This window comes from Ixodes scapularis, unplaced genomic scaffold (assembly GCF_016920785.2).
Source record: "Ixodes scapularis isolate PalLabHiFi unplaced genomic scaffold, ASM1692078v2 PGA_scaffold13__105_contigs__length_92229423, whole genome shotgun sequence".
In the NCBI taxonomy this organism is placed as follows: Eukaryota; Metazoa; Arthropoda; class Arachnida; order Ixodida; family Ixodidae; genus Ixodes; species Ixodes scapularis.
Genome location: NW_024609839.1, coordinates 49,342,086 through 49,364,903, shown reverse-complemented (window position 1 = coordinate 49,364,903; position 22,818 = coordinate 49,342,086). Strand labels below are relative to the sequence as shown.

Below are 22,818 nucleotides of genomic sequence, written 5' to 3'. Positions count from 1 at the left end.
ATTAGAAGAGACTTCACTATGAGCGCCAACGCCGACAGCTTCACCCTCTGACAAGGGGCATGAGAGGCCACATTACGTTTTGTTAATCTAGCACGCTCTTGTACAACGAGCTCACAAACGCCAGCTTGTCTAAAGACAATAACTTTATAGTCTATCTCTATCTCCCTGCTGGAAAAGGAAAAAGAGGAAGGAAACGAGAAGGCCAAAACGTCAGAGGAACTTCTTAGTTATTCTTCTGCTCTTGGTCTCAGCAGCAGTAAATTAGACACGATTTTTTTTTTCTAATTTTTAAGGGTAAGCACCGGTCTCCCCAAGAGCCTGGGTTTCAAAGCTGCAGCCCCCTTAGCCCGTACCTTAATCCGGCCGTGGATTGAGCGGCACGTTCGTTTCTTACATCTTTTGACATGATCATAATCAAAACAACACGTGCACCATATTTTCAACCACGAAGAGTTACTACATTTAAGTCTTACGCACTTGGCGTGCACCAGACGCAGATAGAGGGGCTGATATGCTCTCTTGGCCAATAAGAAGCCGAAAATAATCCTCTATTGGTGGTCCGCTAGGAGAATATTTTCGGCCTCTGGTTGGCCAAGAGACCATGTCAAGCCCTCTATCTGTGTCTGGTGCAAGCCCTGGCTCCCCCCCTGCCCGCTCCTCATCTCTCTCGCTGTTGCGGGTGTTGCTTCCCCGCAGTGCGATTCTGCTTGCTGAGAAGCGCGCTCAACGGGGCTCACGCGGGCACACATGAGCTATGAAAACAGGCGCCAGGCGAAAATTTCCATAGCACAACACAATTGCGCTCACGCTGTGACGTGGCGGCATGGCCTAGGTCCAAATCACAGCGTCCGCGAAAGTTGCAATTAAAACTGCCGTGCGGTGCACGTTCTCATCGCTCATGTGTTCCCTGCTTAATGGTCTATACTAGACAACTTTTTGGCCCGATGAAGGAGCGTAGTGTCGTTTTGAGTTGTCATGTGCTTTCGAAACAGACCACGATAAACAACATTTTAAGGGATGAAAATTGTTTCGTGATTGGCATGCCTGCTTATGATCAGTAGGATTATGTAGAGGAAATCATCAAATATCTGCATGATCAGTAGGATTATGTAGACGAAATCATCATGCAAATATCTGCTTTCTTTGTGTAGCCATTCATGTGGCAAATCATATTTTTATCTTACATCACATTTAGATAAATTACTGAAAATTCAAACGAAATCCGTGGCTTCCTGTAGTTTGAATTAGTGAGAGTCTATTGCATTTCTGGTGCAATCTCGACAGCTCGGTGTTACTTACCGAAACGAACTTGTCAAAAGTTGATCACTGTTAAGAGTGCATTTTAAAATATGAGCTTACTTGCAGCATTTAGAAAGATTTGAATTGTGATTTTTATTCCAACTATATTTTTTATAAACCTACAACCAGGTTACTTTGTCGCCAATTTGGAAAGCTGCACGAGAGCACAACACAGTTGGCGTACCCGTCAAGCTGCAGTCCCTAAGTGACGGAAACCTGCGGAGGGCATTACGTGAGCATTTTCCACATACATCCTTAATCACGTCTTCACTATAAAACAGTCCGTATAGACGATCATTTCTCTAATCCACTTCTTGTTTCTTGCGGCGTACTACACGGGAGTATTCTGGGTCCTTTTCTTTTCAATATGTATATAAATGACATTGTCTCTGTTCGATCAGATGTCAATACGATTATTTACGCCGACGATACCAGCATATTTATAACCGGAAATATATCTAATTAAATAAACAATAAATATTAAATAAATAAATAAGTATATATATATATATATATATATATATATATATATATATATATATATATATATATATATATACGGAAGAAAACGCACCTGAGACGGTTGTTGGAGTTTTTAAAACATATTATTGGTAAAGTTGATCGTCGTTTTGGCCTGAGCCAGACCTTTATATATATATATATGTATATATATATTAGTAAATAGGGCCAAGAAACTTGCCAGGGTCAACGGCGGGCGGCGACGCAGACGACCAAATCGAGTGGCGGGGCGCGCTTGGTGCTCGTATTGATAGATGGCGCTACGTCCTTATTGAGACGGCTCGCGACCACCGTGGTTTATTAAAAGGAACGTAATAGTTTTGTAATGTACCTTCGGTTAAAAAATAAAGGCGGACAATAAAACCAAAACTCAGAGTAAAAAAAACTCGTCTGCGTAACGACGGCGCTTTTGCGGACAAACGATTCCGTCTGCGTGTCGTCTGCTTTCTTTCGCAGGTCGGCTGCACCTTGCAGCGCCGCTCCCGACGTCATCTATCAATACGCGCGCCCAACGCGCCCACAAATGGACTTGGTCGTCTGCGTCGCAGCCCGCCCTTAACTCCTGGCAAGTTTCTTTTCCCTATTTTTTATAGAAAGGGAGCTACGCTTTCTAATTTTACAAGAAAAAAAACGACCTGTAAAATACACCCTTGACGTAAAGTTTAGATTTCTACCTGTAGGCGTCGATTTTTAAGGTCCATTTTATATCGAGCCTGGTGACTTGGGACACCTATATATTATTAAAATTAAAAAAAAGTAAATTCAGAAAGAAAACCTCACATATGAAACCGTGCAGACATTTTTTTATCGATTTCAATTTTAGCCATAGGGCGTGGGTTGCATGCAGTATCAAATAAAAAAAAAACGCGCCTTGAGTGTTTTAGACAAGTGTGCAAGAGTAAATACAGCTATTTATTTCTGATATACCTTTTGCTTGCAGATATACCGATTGAAAGTCGTTGGCGACGCTTCAGCTTGTAGTTTTCACATGTATATTAGTCTGTTACTCAAATTTCCATGCCTCTCAAGTATTATAATTGTATTCTTAATTAAACAAGTTTATAAGCAAATTTAGTTTACAAGTCAAGACAGAAAAAATGACCATTGAACAGGTATCAGTTAAGTGAATCCTGCAATTGGCTTTACAGCTAAACATATAATCAGCATTTTTTTTTTTTAGTGGGCAGTATATTATTTTGAATGACGCAGCATCTTATGGAGTGCGACAAATTCTGCGGTCGCGCTTGGTTGGGGCGGAAGCTGACCTTTTTTACTTGCCCATGACGTGCGAAAGCTACTGAGTCCGACGCAGTAGATTTTCATGACCGCCATCCGCGTCTTGTTGACATTTGCACCGATCTAGCATAGAGGAAAGCGCGCAGTATCCCTTTGCCACTCGGTTCCAAAGTGAAGAGTCCACGCGTACAGATTTGATAGGTGCTCAAGATGCACAGGTGCATGTGTGCTTTGACAGCTTTGACAGCATGGCCACACAAGTTGTCCGCGAGTATAGGGGCCTCTCGTACAAAACCCTATTAATGCTCCAGTTCCACGGCAGCCATGTTGAATGGGTTCAAGACGGTTTTTAGTTGATCAAAAGACATAAAATTTAACCTCAAACGTTACTTAGCTAGCATGTTCCCTCGGTTCTTGGGGATTTCGGGCAAGCTATTAAAATGAAGCTGAAGAAGTTCTTTAAGAAAAAGGGGGTTAAAGGTGAATTCTAGAAAATCTTTTATCCCGTGAGTCTGAATGTTACGTTCGTTTACCCCGAAGATGCAACTAAACGCGACAAACCACGAAAAACCTCCGACCAGTCACTACGTCATAAAAGGATCTTTCGGCCGCCAAGCCCGTGTCTCTCGCGCGGCAGCACGTGCAGTTGCAAGCTTGCGAGGTATATTCCCCCCAACTGACAGCAGTCGTGCCGTGAATTTCCGACCATATAGAAAACAGCGAGATTGCGCGTGTATATCTTTGCTTGGCGCTAAAGATGCGTGAAAGCAGAGATTCTGAAAACCTCCTGACATAAATTTATTAAAATAAACACGCGGCCCGCGGCCCGCAAGCAACGCGCTGCTGCGAGCCCCCGTTCCCATGGTTTGGACGCCACGTGCGCAATAAATAATGGTTTTATACTGTGGATTTCTTTCCTGTAAAAAGGAGCTTTGCTCCTATATAACGTGTTTGCGCATTTTGCAATACTTTGTTTTATTTAATACCACTACTACGCTTTAAGTGCGAGCTCTTAACTCAAGAAGGTACCTCGGCTGCACCAATTCTTGCTCAGCAGGAGCTACTGCCAAATATAAAGCTATGAGCTCGGGTTTCTAGCTCTCAAAAATACCTTTAAAATTGAAGTGTTTTCCCGTGATACTTTTACAAAAATTGTCAGAAAATCCAAATCTGTAGTGTGAAGAGATATGTTTTCTATATATGGGCCTGCTGAGCCTAGACAAATGTGCGAGAGGGCAAGAACGGTGTGTATTTTCTCGTTTTATTAGAAACTGCCAGCACGTTGGTGTGATGGTGTTCAAAATCTTTTTATAACATCAGGCGAGGACTCAAAGTAGTCGTGCATGCAAATTAAATAAAAAAATGATAAAACGGTGAGCTTACAAAAAGCAGAAAGCACAATGCCCCTGCTCTAAAAAGTCTCTGAGCTTTCACTGGGACAGTCCGCTGCTGTGCAACAGAAAACATTACTTTTGTTTATATAAAATTATTGTACAGTAGCAAATAGCAAACCGGAAGTTCCATAAACACTATCGCCAGCTGAGTCTCTAGCCTTTATTGTAATAGCTCTATGCCTCTTGTTATGATGTCAGGCTCCGGAAGGACTTCAGTGGTACTTGAAAATGGATTTCAAGCAGCCTTCGTGAACAAAATCCGAAACTAATCTCGATATTCATGATCCTCGAGGCTAAATGAAGACGACTTAAGTGTGTTTTTTTTTTTGTTTTTTTTTTTCAGATACAGAAGCGAATCATTTTCCTTCTAAATACATAGTTTAAAAAATATTTAGATAAGATACAAGTGAATATTGTTAGGTACGTTTCGTTTTTCTCCATCAACATTAACGTTAAGAGGATAATAATTTTACACTTTGTTCTAAGTATTATAATGAAGAACGGACGAGACTTTTCTCAAGTTTTTTTAATGTTTTTGGCATGCCAAATTTGGGGATCTTTTTTTTAAATCAAACTTTCAAACAAAACTTTAAAAAGAAAAAAAAACGGGTGAACTTCTTATTTATATTATTAGTACATGGTGTGAACGTATCACCCTCTATACTGGATCATAAAAATGAGAAGCACGTAGTCATATTTAGTCTATCATTAAATAAGTAAACATGTCACCAATCACCATAATAGGTTGTGCCAGAATCCCCAAGAACACAAGGAATATGTTAGCAGCAGGGTTGAAAGCTGGTCTAGTTGGTACTGCTTCATCGTAAAATAAGAATCGCACAAAAAACAAGGACAAAAAAGAGGACACATACAGGACAGACGAACGCTTCTCTGTGACACCTCTTTTTTGTCCAGGTTTTTTGTGCGCTTCTTATTTTATGTGGAATATGTTAGCTCAGCTAATTCTGTAATAAAGCTTTTAGATGCATTTTAATACATTAAAAACTGTTAAGTGGTCAATGTAATTGATATCACGGGGGTTGTTATTTTCTATTTTATTTAATTCCGTGTAATTTTGGCATTTTCTCAACGCTCCACAAATTAGTTCGCAAACGACTGTCGGACCCCATCGCAAATGTCACCCTCATCTTGGCAGAAATCGGAGCTCTTGGCTGTGAAGAGGGATGTTGGTTATTCCTTCGTGAATGTCCATCGAAATTGTCTCCCCTTCCTTGGGCAGCACAGTGAACTTTTGCAACAGGGTCGTCAGGTAGATGAAGATCTCCATGATGGCGAGCGTTTCCCCGGGGCACATGCGTCTTCCTGGAAATCGTGAGTCTTCTCTTGTTACACGGGTATTGTAAACGATAACATTTGTCTGGAATTCAACATACGCGTAACTCCAATGTGCCTCTCCTGTGTAGTATTTAAATCCCATCCGTTGAGTGTCAACGTTAATTGATTTCCATATTTTGACACTTTATATATTCTGCTAGAAACTTGATTCAACACTCTCCTTATTTGATTGACAATAAAAAACATTCCCAGTACTTACATATAATTAAAAAAAAAAAAAAAGAATGCAGAGTGAATAAAAAATGAGCAGTCAATTACCTGTGCTACATAATTATTATGATTATGATTATTTACCAGATCAATGGTTCAACTTAAATGCGTCTGATAAAATACCCAAGTTTCTTTTTAACTTTTCTTAGCATTACTCTGCTGGGTTTTGAGATTCGCATGTTCCTTTCTACAAGGGTAAGAAATAACTACTAAAATTCACGTTTTCTACATAAAAGAAAATAGAGGTTTTAGAAAAATATATTAATAGAATCATTAGCTATGCCCTATCAATATCCAATAGGCACCATCAGAATTGTAAGAGTACTTCATTTTTGCTGCGCTACATACTTAGCTTCGCTATATTCATATAAACTTCGTTTGATGCATTTATATTATCCACTGAAATCTTCATTATAGTCATATCGAAACCGACAAACACAAATCCGCAATACACATATTTAATTACAGCATTCTCAGCTAAAAAAAAAAAGTTCCAATGTGTGGGAAATATTTACTTGTTTGTTTTGTTCATATGCTCAAGGCTAAGAATTAGAGCGGACATACCTGTACTGAAAGGTATGAAAGCCGCTGGCTTCGGCAGTAGTACAGTGTGATCCGCATTCAAAAATCGGGTAGGGTCGAAATCGAAAGGGTGTTCCCACACTTCAGGGTCGTGGTGGACTGCCCAGAAATTAGACAGAACCACAGTCCCGGCGGGAACATGGAAACCACCCATAGTGGTATCGCGTTCAGCCCTGTGAGAAAAACAAACGCACAAAACGCTTACCACTTTAGTTTAAAAAAATGAAACACATAAGAAACCAAAACGCAGTAGGTATCAATCTAAAATAACACAAATGGGGCGCAGAACACCCTTTAAGCAGCTGGGTCACAGCTAATACCTATTGCAACTCCCGGCCCTAGAACATTTAAGTTAAACCTTTGTTAAACCACTATTTGTCCTAAATTACTATATGCATCATTTTTGGGGGATTTCCGACACGCTCATCTCGTTTTTGCATTGGAAGCCACCCGAAACGGATATTCCTGTTTTGTCCTCACGAACTAACAGTGCACCGCGAGCGCCGCCAGCATAAAAACCGCCTCGTCATTGATTCCCTCGTTCTTCCGCCGAAAAGATGCTCGCCTTAGCTCATTCTATAAAATTAAACTTTATAATTCAATTCTACACGATCAATTTCTCCCCCTAACCCCAAATCCGTTTATGCTTTCTCTCATCTCAATCACCAGCACAAAGTTGACATTCAAAGTTCGATCCCGATAATGTTTTATTCAGCTGCCGTTCCCGGTACCTCCAACGACTGGACCTAGATTTCCAGTGCAATTGACACCATCAGGGACACCTGGCAATCGCGTTGTTGACAACTTCAACAATCCGATCCTCACACCATCGACAACGTCATATTCAGCAGCACGTTCGTTTTCAGTTATAATCGTGATCAAGTTTTGCGAAGGAAAGACTAAATGAAAACGTCCGCTTTCGTCCTTGATGTTACGCGAAGACTAAAAGGCTTCTTGGTGAGTGGCGTTCCTTGCGAGTGTACTTGGGTTTCACTAGTGCCTGTACGCTTGGGTAAAGTGAGAAACATTCCTTTCTAAAGGCTGAACTCTATGGAACGAATTATGTGACGAATAACTGGCGAACGCCGCCCGACGGCACGCTCGCTTTTCGCACGACATAGCAGCCACTTTTTTTTATTCAACGCGCAGAGCACAGGCCGCCGGGCAAAATTCGTCGGTTAAAGGTTGAACTCCATGGGACGAATATGCAGCGAAAAATCGACGAATTTTGTTCGGCGGCTTTTGCTCTGCGCGTGGCAGACCAGACCAGACCGATCGCTCGTTGAACAGTGTCCCCGTGGCCCAAAACACAACATCGTCCTTTACGCTAACGGAGCTTACGCAACCGGCGCTTACGTGACCTTAAATACGCGACCTTGCACTTCGGCCACGGGTATTGCGCGACCTTGATTACGCGACCTTGAAAATATGACCATAAGGACATGACCTCTAGGACCAGCACTTGGCCTTGCGCGTGGTTGGGCCTATAAAGCTACCGCTTTATAGCTTGTGGACGAGGGATGAATTGCTGATGTTGCGGGTGTTTCTGTCTCTGATCATTAGTGCAGCTGGCATCGGGGCGGTCCTTTTAGGCCTAGTAGCGTTAGGCGTAGCAGCGGTCTTCGCGACGGTAATCTTCGCGAACTTCGTCAAGGGCTGCTGACGTCTAGCACTTCTAGTGTCAGAAAACAGTGCAGTCCTTAATGTTTTCAAATTCGCGTACCGAAAAGAAGGCTTCGAGCTTTGTGCCCTCTTCTTTCGGGGTCACTAAACAATACGCGATTAGTGAAATTCCCATCTAAATTCATGTATCCCAGCCCAAAATTCATTTCATGGCCCTCTAAATATAACACGCGAGCGTTTCTCGAAACTGATATCACCGCCACCTACCAGTGAAAACGAGTATGCCGCAGATAATAAAGACGCTCTTTCCCAAGATTATCTACACTCTTCAATATAAGTCGCATGTGTCTTACATCCCACACTTACATCCTAATGAGTCCCAGTGGAGTTGGTGTCCTCCAACGAAGCATCTCCCAGATGAAAGCCATGGTGTAGGGCATCCTGTGTCTGTCCTCCCATTCGGGAGCTCGTTCCCGGCCTACAATGTTGTCAACCTCTTGCTGAAGCTTCCTCTGAACACCTTCGGGGTCACGGGCGCAGTAGAGCAAATTCCACTCTATGCTGGCCCTGACTGTGTTCGTGCCGGCTCCGAACAGATTCAGGGCATTGCCCATCAAAGTCCGCACTGCGAGAAGTTCGAAGGTAGCCGGCAAGAAACCATCATTCCTCCTTCTAATTAAAGCAGGCAAATCTATAGTAGTCCCGGACATATTTTAAAAAAAAATGTAGCGAGTGGCCTATCTTGCGATACGTGCTTCGCAATTCGATTTTCGGCCTTTTTATTGGCCGACTCCTCAATCCTATTGGCCGAGGAGCGATAATTAAAAGCCGCCACGTCTTACGTTTTCTAAACTGTTAGTGACGATAACACAAGTAAAAATGTACTCACGATTGAAGCTTTGGTTTGTTCCGTTACTCTCGTTTATCTTCTTCAGATAAGCATCGATAAAGTCCCTATTCACGTCTGGACTTAGCGTTTTCGAACGTTGGTCGGCCTCTTTTCTGGAAATAAAAGTTAGGGTGCCTTCTTTTGCCCAACAATTCACGGTGATACTATTCTAGAGTAGACTTTAGAAATGTAAAAGTAACTGCAGAAACGACAAGATGTACTCAAGCTATCTCTGTCTTAATTTGTTAGAATAAGGAGCCATCAGAAAGAAATCATTTGGTCCATTTTGTGTAAGGATCTTGTCGGCCATTCCAATAGCCGACCCCTGGGCGCTGCCATCTTTGTCTAGGGAGCTGTGGATCGCGCTTTTAGCGTGCGCGCTGGCTCTTCTCTTCGAAGTACCAAACGCCACGCACGCGTACACAAGACATTCACTTGTCATTTCTTTCCTGTGTGACGAACGACAAAAAATATATACTTGCCTTATAAAATCAAGCATACTGTCCGCGAGTGCACGGACGATACTGGATCTGGACGATGGAAGGTAGGAGAGCAGCTTGCGCAAGGCGGGAAAGAAGTCCAAAGGCGATGTGAAGCTACCGTTCCGCGAAACCCCGCTTGCTCTTTTGTCGAGGAACAGCCGCCTCGGATCATCGTAGCTGAAACGTTCTCCGAATACGAGTGCAGTTATGTTGTTCGAGACACTCGACGTGATGACATTTTCTATTTTCCCCGGTGTGCCATTCCACGATTTCAGGACATCGTAGAGCTGAGCTATCTCCTCCTGTTGTCGCCAAAAAGAAGAAAAAAATAAAACAAAAGACCAGTCAATGCAATTTTTTTTAAACAAATTATACACTTAGCCAAAGCAGCCATTAATATCAAACTAGCACGCGATATACGGTAATCACAAATCAATCAGGAAGCGAGGAATGCCATACTTGTTGGTTATCATTTCTCTCTTGGAAAATTTGGTGACTATTGGTGACCATAGCGTGTTTTTCACAGATTTCGGCCTTTAAACAGCTCAAGACTTGTGAACGATTAATATGCCACCTACCCCTATCAAGCACCGGGCCCAGATTTACTATGAGTGCTAGGCCAATGTTCTGGGGGAACTCGTACTGATCGAGGTTTCAATGATTAAACAGAAGTCAAACGCTGTGGAAGGAACAAACAAGCTGTTTTTGTTTGTCGTGCTAAGCGCTGGTTGTGAAGATGGATCAGCCCCACCGTTAGAGATGGTGATTTTCCATCTTCCGCCAAGTTATACCACAACATCATCATTCCCATGGCAGCCCGCTTGATCTGTCCTCAACATTTGTTATTCAGATTGCTCGGCTTTTGTGTTAAGCCATCCCTCTGCCTCGTTTTCTTTTTTTTTTTTTGTATTACTGGTATTACTGGACAATTATATTGCATTCGTGAAACGATCTAGCATCACGTGACATCACGTGACGTGACGTCAATTTCCCCCCTAAATTTTACGGGGAAACTGATTTGGTGGGTAGGTTACGTGACATTAATATTTCCACTAAATTTAGAGGAGAAATTAAATTGCCGTATTGGTCACGTAACATCAGGTAACGTCACTTCAGTTTCCCTGTTAAATTTAGCGGCCAAACTGAATTGGTATGTAAGTCAAGGCACTTCAATAGGGAGATTTCGTAGACCACGTCCCCCCCCCCCCCCCGCTAAGCCCTCCGCAACGAAGAAGCCACTACTGCGCCTGCGCGCGGATGGCCTTGACTGTAAAGTTCCGGAAACTTCCTAATATTTCCACTACATTTAGCAGGGCAAATGACGTCATGTGACGTAACGTTACGTGCACTATATGCCAATGCAACTTCACTGCTAAATTTAGCGGAGAAACTGAATTGATATGAAGGTCTGTGTCGTCCCATATCGCAACACTGCGCGCGTTGCGTTATGGGACGTCCAAGACTTATACAGAAATTCAAAATCCGCGCTAAATATAGTAGAGAACCTAAATTGGGGCGTGTAGGTGTGTGAAGTCCCGTAACGCTATACTGCGCGCGTTGCATTATGGGACGTTACAGACCACGGCTTTAAAAAATGCGGCTTCAAGAAATCTGGAACAACTAGCCAAGGAACGTTTCACATTAAACAGTGATTTGGAGAAATAATAATACACAGAGGAGTTTCCAAGTTTACAAAGCTATATCACCCTACCAAAATCTATCTTAGACTCGCCAGGAGTTTCTGAGAAAGAGTGATGGCCTCTTCAAGATTCTCTAAGGTTTATAAGTACGCGATTGCTTTTCTTAGAAAGTGTTTCGGGCGTTTCAATTTTCGTTTTCCCAAAGAAACTTTGAGCTTTAAAGTTTTTTTTTTTTTTCTAGAGTACCACATAATAATTCCGGAAAATCAATCCAGTGTGACAGTTAGCTTTGAAGAACCAAATAATGAAACTCTGGAACATGGCCCTTGAGAGTAGTCATTTCTTTTAAACAGCGGTGATTAAAGTTTATTTCATTTCATACATCAAAAGATATTGCACCTTTATATGTTCTTCCATGGACTTCTTTCCGAATCCAAGGTCTCTTAACACGTGCATGCAGAATCTGCGGTTGTCGACCCATCTTTGTCCATTCATTGTTGCAATTCCTGTAAGATATTTTAATATTTATTTTCAGACTTGAAAAGAACTACAGGTTAACGTTTTGAATACTCGCTCTCACATGCAAGGTTAACTAAACAAAATGATAGAACATAACAAAGAGTTTCTACGCACTATTATTATCAGCAAACTCTCTTAAGCCTTGGAAAATCCACACCAAATTCATCAATGCCAGATTTGTATCACCATCTTTGGCTACATTACTAAACTCCGCGCATTGACAAGAAATGCACTTCAAGCCCTGCAAGCCCTGTTCATACTATGAATCTGACTACGTAGCGTAAAATTTTTATTCATTCCTTTTAATAAAGGCTTTCAATCAATTAGTAAGAAAATTAGATAGATATACGGAATGTCTAGCTCTCTGCTGTGTCACTACGTTAACTCACTCCTGATTAGAAAATCATGCGTTCTGCAACTAGGCATGAAGTTGGGCTAGTTGGTGCATTATGAAAACTTGAAAAGATCGCAAGATACAGGAAGGACAAAAAAGAAAAGTAAACGAACACAACACTGACTAGCGACTGAAGCTTATTTCTGCACGGAATAGAAAGAAAAACATAAAATGAGAAAAATAGGAAAAAGATAATCAACCCCCTTGTGGCACGTCTGCAAACATTTAAACAAATTTGCCCAATTTCTTTATAAAAGCGACTTCAGAATTTGCCAAAACTCAAACGGGGCGCTCAAACCCGTGTCCGTTCCGTGGGTAGAAAGAAAAACGCCTTGCCAATTTCTCTCGTCACTTTGTCTTGGTGACGAGCCAGAATCGTAATTTCCACGAAAACCGGAGAGCACATAAACCTATCACAGTGAGAAAATATTCTGGTGGGATAGCTGGTTAGACATACTAAATTACAAATAGCGCTAGGACAAGAATAGACGAAGAAGAGGACAGGACTGGCGCCTGTCCCGTCCACTTCTTCGTCTGTCCTAGTCCTAGCGCCAATTGTAACTATCACAGTGAACTGCAGGGTGTCCCGACGGTGAAGAACAAAGGGAAAGGGAATGCTCTCTGGCCCTAATATTTACACACCTCCCCGTATGACCTACGTACATCCCTACCACACGACAGAGGGATCCAATACACGACGCCCGTTACACACGCAACATACCGGGTGCGGTGGCTAACCGCATCACAGATAACCCGACACGGTTAACTGCGGCATAAAGACGGGACAACGTTAAAGGAGCTGAGCACACAACAGGTACGTCAAACTTCCCAGCCACCTGCTTGATCCTAAGTAAAAGGCGTGTACGTACGGCAGAACAACCGGACTACAGGATATCCTCCTCCTTTCCCTCAAACTCCAAAGACCTCTAAGCGCTTTGAGATGTGATGCAAAACACCTAAGACAACAGCCAACGGGAAGCTAGTAGAATGCAACCTGCTTTGCCTGAGACAAAAAAACTATTTCCGCAGCTATGGAAACAATATTTCACCAAAAAGGAACGTAAACAAGACACGGCAATGGCTCTTTTAACAAGTTTGAAATCGCCGAAATGCCGCGGGCGTCCAACGGGACTTATTGTCTTATGGCTCTAACAAAACCAATAACGTATTTTAGCAAAGTAATACATCCAAGACGAAACAAGAATGGTAACATGTCATGACTCTATGGGTTACATTCAACAAACTAACCATCAACTCCGATGCTTCTCAAAAGGAAATGTGTAGGACGGGCCAAGACGGCGTCTTTGTTCAATCCTTCTTTGATCGAGTCCAGGTCATTCAGCACAACGACATCTTCCGATCCCAGTTTGACTCTGTAACAGCACAGATGGAGGTTATTTTCATTTCTGCATTAAGCTTTTATTTCGTAATCTCACTCTCTTCGTGCCACTACAACGCGTGAATAGTACTTTCTACCGCAGTCAGTAAGCGATTCAATATTTACACTAAATTAAAAATGAAAGATCATTCTTCATGTAGCGACTTTTTAAATGGCGCACCATTTTGAAAATAGTCTAGTGTGACATGACTGAAGCTTTTGCCCATCGCTTTAACTTGAGTTTGTAGTTCATTGATGCTGTACCTAGCTGAAGTTTATTGTCGGAGTTTCTTGAAGTCGTTCCTCTCTGCTACAGTTTCTGGTTGCAGTATCGTGCAAGAGTTCCTTTGTTGTAGACGATGATATTTTGTGCGGTGCCCGAATCATCTTATTTTCCCTATAATCCGTTGCAACTCAAGAAAATAGGACGAGGGTAAAACAGGCCGGGGAGGGGGAAGCGGACGGAACGCTGAAGAAGAGAAGGGGAAACCTCCTTCGCTCTTTTGCATTCCGTCTGCTTCCTGCTCCCCGGCCCCTCTTGCCCTCGCCCTTCCTTCTTGATTTGCAACGTACTTTAGGTACCCTATCAGGCAGCCCGAAGCAAAACCTAACGGGAAGAATCGGAAGGGAAATGAGCGGCGACGAACCCAATCCCAATTCGCCAGGCGGTGTCAATTAAGAGCTATACATAGCTGCTTCAATATTCATCGAAATGCAAAACGGCTGCTAGTATTAGCCGTTCTAGTTGTAACTTCGCATTGCAGTCTTATACATAAAACTAAGCAACTTTAAGTACGAATAATTATCAATAAAATTACGGGTTTTATTTCCCTTTCAGGTCTCTGAAATCCAGACTGCATTATAACGGTCAGTCATGTGTAGCTTTTATGAACATTGGCGTCATATTCCATGAGTCAAGACTTGCGCATCATGCGCACTTCTGTAATATGTTATATAGAAGCGTTTTTGAGGGGTTTTGTTTTTCCTTAAAAGCGTTCATACGGCAACTTGACCTAATTACACCGATATAAACCAAGACAATTTGTCTGCGTGTTTTGTTGCTCATGCTGTCTGGCGCACGCGGAAAGTCGAGGCCAAAGTTACAGTTCTTCAGCAACACAGCCTAGCATTGTGGTGCCTTCGGAAGATTCGCGCGCAGTGTATAGTCAACTCTACGTTGAATTCACAGGATCCTGGAAAAGCAGCGCAAGGCCGCTTTACCACAAACAACGTTATTTTAGCTCAAGTGAATGGGCATGTTTCTCGTGGACCTCTTCATTGTTGGTGAGCCGAACCAAACACCCGGTGAAAGGTTGCTTCATGAAGACATCTCTTGGGTATCGGCCAAACATGCGCACCTTTTTGTTTCGCGAGCAGATGCGGCGTCGGTGCTTGGCGACATTGCAAAATACTTTCTCTCTTTTAAAATACCCGAAAAGAACGACATCATTATAAGAGATCTGCGGAAATAAGAATAATTGATGAGTTGAATAAATGCACAATGCCAACGACGCGTATAATGGCGAGGAACACTTTCAGTATACGATGGCGGTTCATAGCGATCTTGGTGGGACTAATTTAGAACAACTTTTTCAAAGCTTCAAAGATCCCAAAAAACCGAAATGATGATTGCCATGGCAACAAAGGCCCATCAGCCAATCACCTTGCGAGGTTTCGGTCCTTTGTACCTTATTAACCCTCCGTAATCGGCCAGCAGGCTGAGAAGGAAATGGCGCTACTTTTCCAAGATCCAGTGACTTTGCTGGATGTCGTTAGGCCTTTTTAATAATCTTTTTTTTCTTTTTTTTACTATTGATAGCATGTTTGAAGAGACATCTTATGCCAGCGCACAAGATAAAGTCGGGGTCACACTGCTCGCACGTCATACAAAAGGCACGGTGTCCGATGCAGTCACGACGACAGAATAGACCGCTTTCAAACGTGAGCGCCATGCAGTAGCCGCTGCGACAATCATTCGAGTCCGCCTTTGTTGGTTGGGCGCGTGCTCTGAGCATGTATGTTGGTCAAGAGGGTTACTGCAGCGTTCGTCATGATATCGGCTTTTCTCGTATAAAAAAAAAAAAGAGTGCCGTGTAGTCTTTCGGCAATGCCTCGGATCAAATCACGCGCTTTGTGCCCCCAAACAAATGACGAGCGTCAATGTTGCTCGATGAACTTTTAAAAAGACCTATTATCTGGGGACACGCCCGTAAGCGTTTTCGAAATATATTCACTTCATATATTTATATGTCTCGTACAAGTCCACAGACACGTCTCGCGCGACTAATGTAACAGGACCTTCGTACAAGGAAGAAACACGCCTTAGACAGTATCAAGTTTTAGGGAACCGTTTTTGCACATCCGATACGGTACGAAGGGCCCTCAGGTACGAACTGCGCATGCGCGAGCCTTCTGGGATAGCGCATGCGCAGTTTGCACAAGAAGGCCCATCGTATCATATCGGATGTGCAAAAATTGTGCTCGCGGCATTGCAGACCGATTTCTGGCTGCACGTTCGCGCCGTAAAATGTTCGCCGCTTCAAGCTTTCCACGCGCAAAGAAATGGCAGTCAGTCCTGCGACAGCGCTGACTCTACAGAGAGAAAGCAGGTCTGCGGTCACTGGGGTGAGACTGACCTCACGATGGGTCCGTATTTTGCCGCGAGTTTCTTGTAGGTAACTTGGGGACTGGATCCGAGAAAAGGCAGGTAACCTAGGACAGGGACACCAGTCGGCCCCGGAGGTAGCGGCCTGTCCTGAATCCTCGCCTTCCCCTTTTTGAGGCACAGCGCTCCGATGACCAGCGTTATCACCAGGCCAAGAGCGATGTCCGTTGCCAACGAGGAATAATCCTCTCGAAAGACCTTTATTAAAAAAAAGATAACCATGGAAGCGCTAAGTATTAGGATGCCCGGATGCACGGAAAAAGAAGGTACCACCAACCTATACTTTTAAATTTCTACTTTGCATGATAAGCAGTATTCAAGCAGCGATCGTTGAAACTCGTTTGGGAATGAAGCGCATATTGTTTATAAATATCGGCGACAAATTCAGCGCGGAACATAAAGCTACGTGACCTATACGTCACACGAGGCCAGGACTGGACGCCCAGACGTAATGGTGTCATAAAACCTACGTCAGTTCATTTGAAGTCGCATGACGTGACGTCACCGTGTGACGTGACCTGGCGTCGCATGACGTCAAGATTCGTGGCGGAAATTTCGCCGCTAAATTTAGCGAAGAAATTGACGTCACAGTTTTAAGTGGTTCCCGCAATACTAGGACGTAACCTGGCTCCCATATCTCGCGAAATTCAGCTGGAAAATTGACGTCACGGGACCCGAGGTCAGGTGACGTGGTGACGTCTGAAGTTTGCGGGAAAATTGACTTCATGGTGGTCAAGTGATTCGATACCCAGTGATCTGATACCAGGCAGAGTTGTCACGTGACACAACATCGCAATCTCAAACAGTGGTGTAACGTGACTTGAGTTCACGTCACACCAATCTCCCTGCGCTAAACTTAGCGGGGAATCGCACGGACCAACGAACGGACAGATGGACGGACGATTCAATTTCTGGGATTAGGGAGTTCGTTTTAAATACATTCGATGCTTTAATTTATTTTCTCCCGAAAATGTTCCAGGTTCTCATCGAATATTCACCGCTGTCGTATATAGTGTGCTTTTCAATATGAAGCATATGTATGTTACAATATAGAATTACATATTAAAGTAAAAACAAATATATAGCTCCAGATAAATGTTGATGGGAAACCCTACGTTTCAAAACCAGTTAGGCTTTTTTGAAAATTATTTCAGGCTGATTAAAAGCACGCGAAGCGGCAGCAGCTCCTAACGTCATCTTAAAAATAAAATATCCAAGAAAATTTGTGAAGAATCAGTTTCGTTTCTATGGAGACGGTCATCTCTTCAGCTCTCTCGTCAAGTCACGGAGGTCATGGACGTACAAAGCGGACAAGGCGCTTATGGACCTGTTTACGTTTTCTGTAAGAGTTGAATACGATCTTGTCGGTGAATAGATACGAGAACTTAAAAAGGTAAAACACCGAGGGCGGGGACGAAAACAGGACTTCAATGGAAGATGTCATGTTTCCGTCCCCGTCCTGGCTGTTTTATCTTTTCAAGTTTTTGTTGGTTTCCTGGCGTATGCTGCATTTTCCATGACTCCAAAACAAGCTTTCTTGAATATATGACCCCATGTCGATCACGTGCACGTACTTCACTTTAAAGTCTGAGTTTTTCAGGGGTGTCAGTGGCACTGCAATTGGTGCAGCTATCTCGGTCACGACGGTGAAACTCGCTATGGAAGCAATCAAACAAAGAGCGTTGGAGTCTTTCCTTAACAACCCCAAAGTATTATGCGCTGTGTGGATGATTTTTTCTACGTTCTCAAGGAATCAGACGTCAATAATTCTCTGGCACATCACAACTCCATCGAGCCGGCCCTTCAGTTCACCGTGGAATGCGAGACGGACGGTTCGTTGCCCTTCCTCGACGTGCTGGTGAACAGGCGGTGGGAAGATCCGAAGTTAACGAGCATAGAAAACCAACACAATCCCAGAGTTGTGACCGTTTCTTAAAAAAATGCAATGGATTGCAATTGCAAATTACCGAGCCTCAAATGTAATGGATTAACGTTACAAGTAACATTCGCTGAAAAGTAACGTATTACTTACTTTCTACGTTACAAACTACTTTCACGTTACTTTTCCCGTGCACTTATAGAGAAAACAATAGAAACAATATTGGCGTTTTTAAAAATGTTCTGCAAACCTCCTTTGCCTTTCATATGTGCCCCGCATTGTGGTAGTCCTATTAAAGAATAAAATAAGAACGTCCGTGCACTCAATTCGACTCCAAGCTGACAAAAGGGCAGCGAAAGCAGCAACCACACCCGCCGTGCTGAGCTTACGGCCACCGGAAATGATCCCAGGAATTCGATAGACATAGCTAGCGGAGATTCGATCGGAGATTCGCACGTAAGAAACTGATCTACGAAAGGCTCCCGCTTGAAAACTGGCTTTCCAAGCGTGAGCCCAGCTTATACATGAACGGAGCATACTTGCCTGCAGTAATGAAAAATGCATGGGTGCTGGCGCTCCTTTTCGAGCTTTGGTCGAGCGGGTGTCCGCACACTCAGATTGTTCCAGCTTCTGCATTACGTTAATATTTTTAAAAATTAACGAGTAATTAAAGTAATCCGTTACCGATATTTTGTAATGAAATTACATTACAAATCACTGTCGTAAAAACGTAACGTGGCAATTACAAAATTACTTAAAAACTAATTAATTACAAGTAATCCGATGCTTGCAACAGATTACTTCCCAAGTCTGCACACATCGAACTTTACCTCGAGCTTGACTCCAACCGCGTCGCCCAACGCATCGTTCGACGCCAAGCACTCGGCAGGCGAACCCAAAAGCCACAAGAAGAAAGGCAGCCCCATCGAGTCGCGCGCATACACAAACGGTCCCCTACACAAAGGGGACCAGGGAATCCCTAGCATGAGTATTGTAAAAAAAAAAAAAAAAAGGAATTCTGGTGGCTTACAAGCCCGTGTCCACACTGGGAACGCTCATGCCAAGATCCAAAGATCGTCTGCCAAAAGAAAGAACTCCAGGCGTAATTTACACGATTCCATGCTCGGAGTGCCCCGCAACCTACATCGCCGAGTCGAAGAACTTTCCCGAGCGACTTGGGAAGAAACAGCGGCGAAACAACACAGACAAGAGTAACAAGAAACATGCATGACAGGACGGCGCTGAGCGCCGTTCGGACGCGCATGTTTCTTTAGTCTCGTCCAAGTTTTTTTTGCCGCTGTTTCTTCCCAAGAAGTTCACCTCAAACGAACTAGCTTAACACGTCACATTGTTGCAGTTTATTTCCCGAGCGAATCCGCCAACAGAAGAACGACGTACGGAAGTTCGACATGAGCGCAGCGCCATCGCCGAGCACTGCGATACCCCTAGAGCAGTGGTTCTCAGCCATTGATGTTTCGCGAACTTCTTATGGATCGGCGGGGATGATGGAGGACACCTTTCGTGGTGAGGAAAAGGAAAACTATAGGGTAATTATGATAAAAAAATACTAAATGGATATAACAAAGTGCTTGTGTGAAGTAGACTTCTCCTATTGACATATACAAGAGAAAACGCACCCAAAATTTGGAACGTTTCTTCTCAATGTAAGGAAAAACAAGTTTTATTGCCGGGCTTGATTGAGGAGGCTGGGTTTTCCAGAACCCTAGAATGCCTTCACGGACACCAAACCACTGCTCTAAACTATTGCAATTTGACAACCACTGCCCTATACTATTGCATCGATTTCGCGAACCCGAACGTGATTGGCGCAGAGCCAAATATCCAAAGAAGGTTTTTCTTAAAGCCATGAGAAATCAAACACACGCTAGGATACCTAAAAATGTCCCCAGGGAACTTGTCCTCTGTGTATCCACAAGGCCTCTGCGACCTGACGAAAAATCTAACAAATAACCGTCTCCATAAAAAAGAAAACACATGTATTTATGTTTTATTTATGTTTTTAATTTTCAAGATGACGAGGTTAGGAGCTGCTGTTACTCCTGATGCTTTCAGTCAGCCCTGAAAGAGAAACCTTGCCGATTTCAAAACGTCAGGTTTCCTTAAAAGATTTGGTTGGAGCTATCTATTTTTTATGCCCACTCAACGAGGAGTTCCTTCTTTTTTTTTGGCGAATTTATTTATTTTAGGAATCCCATATACGTCAAGAACACTAGATGCAAATGTGTTAATGTAGTCAGGTCTGAAAGGCTGATTGCTTTGGTTGAACCGCCTTTGTGAACATGATTAGATAATATTTGCTTTATGGCGAACAGACATGTTCGTCATTTGTAGCGCCGAACGACATTTCATCGCACGGTTGGAGTTTTTCCTGGTGAACAATGGTTTCGCTTCAAGGCAAGGGAACATAACAACTGATAATGGAAGCGACGGGGTAGATTTGTTCGAGGGCCTGGCTTGATTCCAACCGGAGACGAAGGGACGAAGAAGGGGACAAGGGGAAAACACACACGTCTGAATTCACTTGACTCGTCTTATGAAAAAAAAAAAGATCAGTTCTAGAGGCTATTATTATTTTATGCACAACCAACACCCAGCTTGGAACCGAATTAAATATTTTTACTCCGCCAACAAACTACTTTGAACGCAGTACTCTAGGACACAAACAACTTTAAGCAAAGTGAATATTAAAGAAAAAGCTTTATCATCGCAACGTTAAACATAGGCAATATTTTTTTTTTTTTTTTTTTAGTTTGGAGCGAATTTTTGCTAAAATCCGACCCATTCAGGAAAATTCAGTAGAGGGTGTACCCGAAAGGAAATCGTGTTTGTTTTGTTACAAAAATAAACAGTGCATTGCCTAACAGCCAGTCTAAGGGAAAATGTAGCGCTAGCGGTCTAGAACAGGTGCCAAAATTTCAGAGCTTGCAAATATATTATTCAAGAGTTAGAAGTGCATTTCGAAAGGAAGGTTTAAATGGGAAAATAAGGGCCGACGAAATCCACACCTACATAGAGATGAATGAAGCTGGCTAACGGAAACGGGCTCCATTTTTTCATCAAGAGTTTCAAACAAGGATGACTAGCACCGTGAAGATGCATTTTTGGCGGTGTTTAATTGACGTCCTCAGAATGAAGCGTTGGCAGCGGTAAAATTTCAGGAACTAAACTGCAATTTATTTTAGTGCATATTATATTGAAGTTTTCATAAGCTTGATATATTTCCACGTAACAACGATCAAGTTTCTTTGTGTTTTTTTTTTCTTTTTAATATTCACTTTGCTCAAAGTAGTTTATGTGCTGCCCATCTCATGACAATATAAACTAAGTCTCTAGTCCCACATCTACGCCCTGTAGGTGTGAGACACCAAACTACCCTAAACTTAAAAACCGCAGTCCTAAAAAAGCAAACGAATAACTGCAATTAACACCAATCACCAAACAGGAACGAAAAAAAACACGAAAACTCACCTTCCAAACAAAAGATGGTGAATAGGACTCGTGCATCTCGTCGTTCATAAAACAAATGGTTGCAACACAGCTCGTTGTCCCCTTTGGTGGCGGTTGGTTGGCTCGAAGAACCGCTTCGTTCAAACCCCGTCCATCACAAACAAGTCGCTTCGCTGCGACGTCCTGTTAATGTCAGACAGTGGCTATCCCCCCGAGTACCCTCGGCGCTTTGACGATATCACCAAACATGTCGTTATCATTAAAGGGACCTTGATCTGCTTTTGTACAGCCATATCTGCACTCTTCTCGACAAGATATACTTGACCTTTATTACACGAATCAATACGTAAAACAATCGGTTTGCACGACCATTTTTCTCGTACCTTGGGGGAAAACGAAAACAGCAGATGTTTGGCTGCCTGATAAAACTCCTCGCGGAGCTGCATGGTGAGAAAGGTGTTCTCTTACTTAAAGTAGAGTCACTAAATAGGTCCCGCTTAGAGTATAAATCTTTCCATCGCTCATCACCCGGGCGAAAAATTATGAGTCGCTGATCTGTGGACGCATGCGCAGTGTCGGGTATACCGCACAGCAGAGCAACAGCGTATACTCAGGTGTTCCACAGCCAGCAGATAAGATGGCAGCGCGCAGAGGGCGATTTTCTGCGAAGGTCTATAGGCACTCTATCACCCGAATTGTCTGATGATCCCGCCAAGCCCTGAGCTTATACGTACAGTGTTAGGAGTATCAGCCTATATATATATATATATGTATAACTGAGAAGAAAAAAACCCTTAGTGAAAAACAGCAACAACGGACGATTTAATCTTCGACGTTTCGGCCGGAGTCCGGCCTTCGTCAGGAAGGCCGGACAGGCTTCCTGACGAAGGCCGGACTCCGGCCGAAACGTCGAAGATTAAATCGTCCGCTGTTGCTGTTTTTCACTAAGGGTTTTTTTCTTCTCAGTTTTATACCCACGCCTTCGGCCTCCCGCCACCATGCCCTATATATATATATATATATATATATATATATATTCATCTGTCGAAGACTGTTTCAACATTTTTGAAGGACAGAACAACGATTACGACTTTCAGATAAACCTCTATATATCCCTGGAAACAATGATTTAAACTTCCAAAATATGGCTGACGTGGCATTACTTTGAAGCGTAGCTTATAGAGTGGCTCCAGTGTAGAGTACGAGGCACCCAGAGTCACTGAATACCTCCGAGTACCGCATTCGATACAATGCTTGAACTGACGTTACCTCAGCCGTCATTGTG

The 22,818-nt window shown here is 43.0% G+C and overlaps 1 protein-coding gene across 2 annotated transcripts; it reads right to left on the bottom strand.

Annotated features, from left to right (window-relative positions):
- Positions 1-5,488: 5,488 nt before the first annotated feature.
- LOC120836147 (cytochrome P450 2J4) lies at positions 5,489-21,791 on the bottom strand. 2 transcript variants are annotated; one of them, XM_040213347.3, is made up of 9 exons: positions 21,555-21,791; positions 16,158-16,384; positions 13,392-13,516; positions 11,630-11,736; positions 9,591-9,892; positions 9,109-9,221; positions 8,586-8,844; positions 6,579-6,769; positions 5,489-5,771 (listed from the first exon to the last, which is right to left on the bottom strand). In XM_040213347.3, the coding sequence occupies exons 1-9, from the start codon at positions 21,600-21,602 to the stop codon at positions 5,593-5,595; spliced, it is 1,551 nt and encodes a 516-aa protein (XP_040069281.2). In that variant the 5' UTR covers positions 21,603-21,791; the 3' UTR covers positions 5,489-5,592. The 2 variants fall into 2 exon arrangements, with proteins under 2 accessions (XP_040069281.2, XP_040069282.2); XM_040213348.2 differs by lacking the exons at positions 16,158-16,384; positions 21,555-21,791 and adding an exon at positions 14,793-14,880.
- Between the last annotated feature and the right edge of the window lie 1,027 nt (positions 21,792-22,818).

Coding starts and splice junctions, on each gene's coding strand:
- LOC120836147 (XM_040213347.3), bottom strand. CDS start 21,602: ATGAACGACGAGATGCACGAGTCCTATTCACCATCTTTTGTTTGGAAG. Junction 9,222..9,590: donor AGTATGCTTGATTTTATAAG/GCAAGTATATAT, acceptor TTTTATTTCCAG/AAAAGAGGCCGACCAACGTT. Junction 8,845..9,108: donor AACAAACCAAAGCTTCAATC/GTGAGTACATTT, acceptor AACTTCTCGCAG/TGCGGACTTTGATGGGCAAT.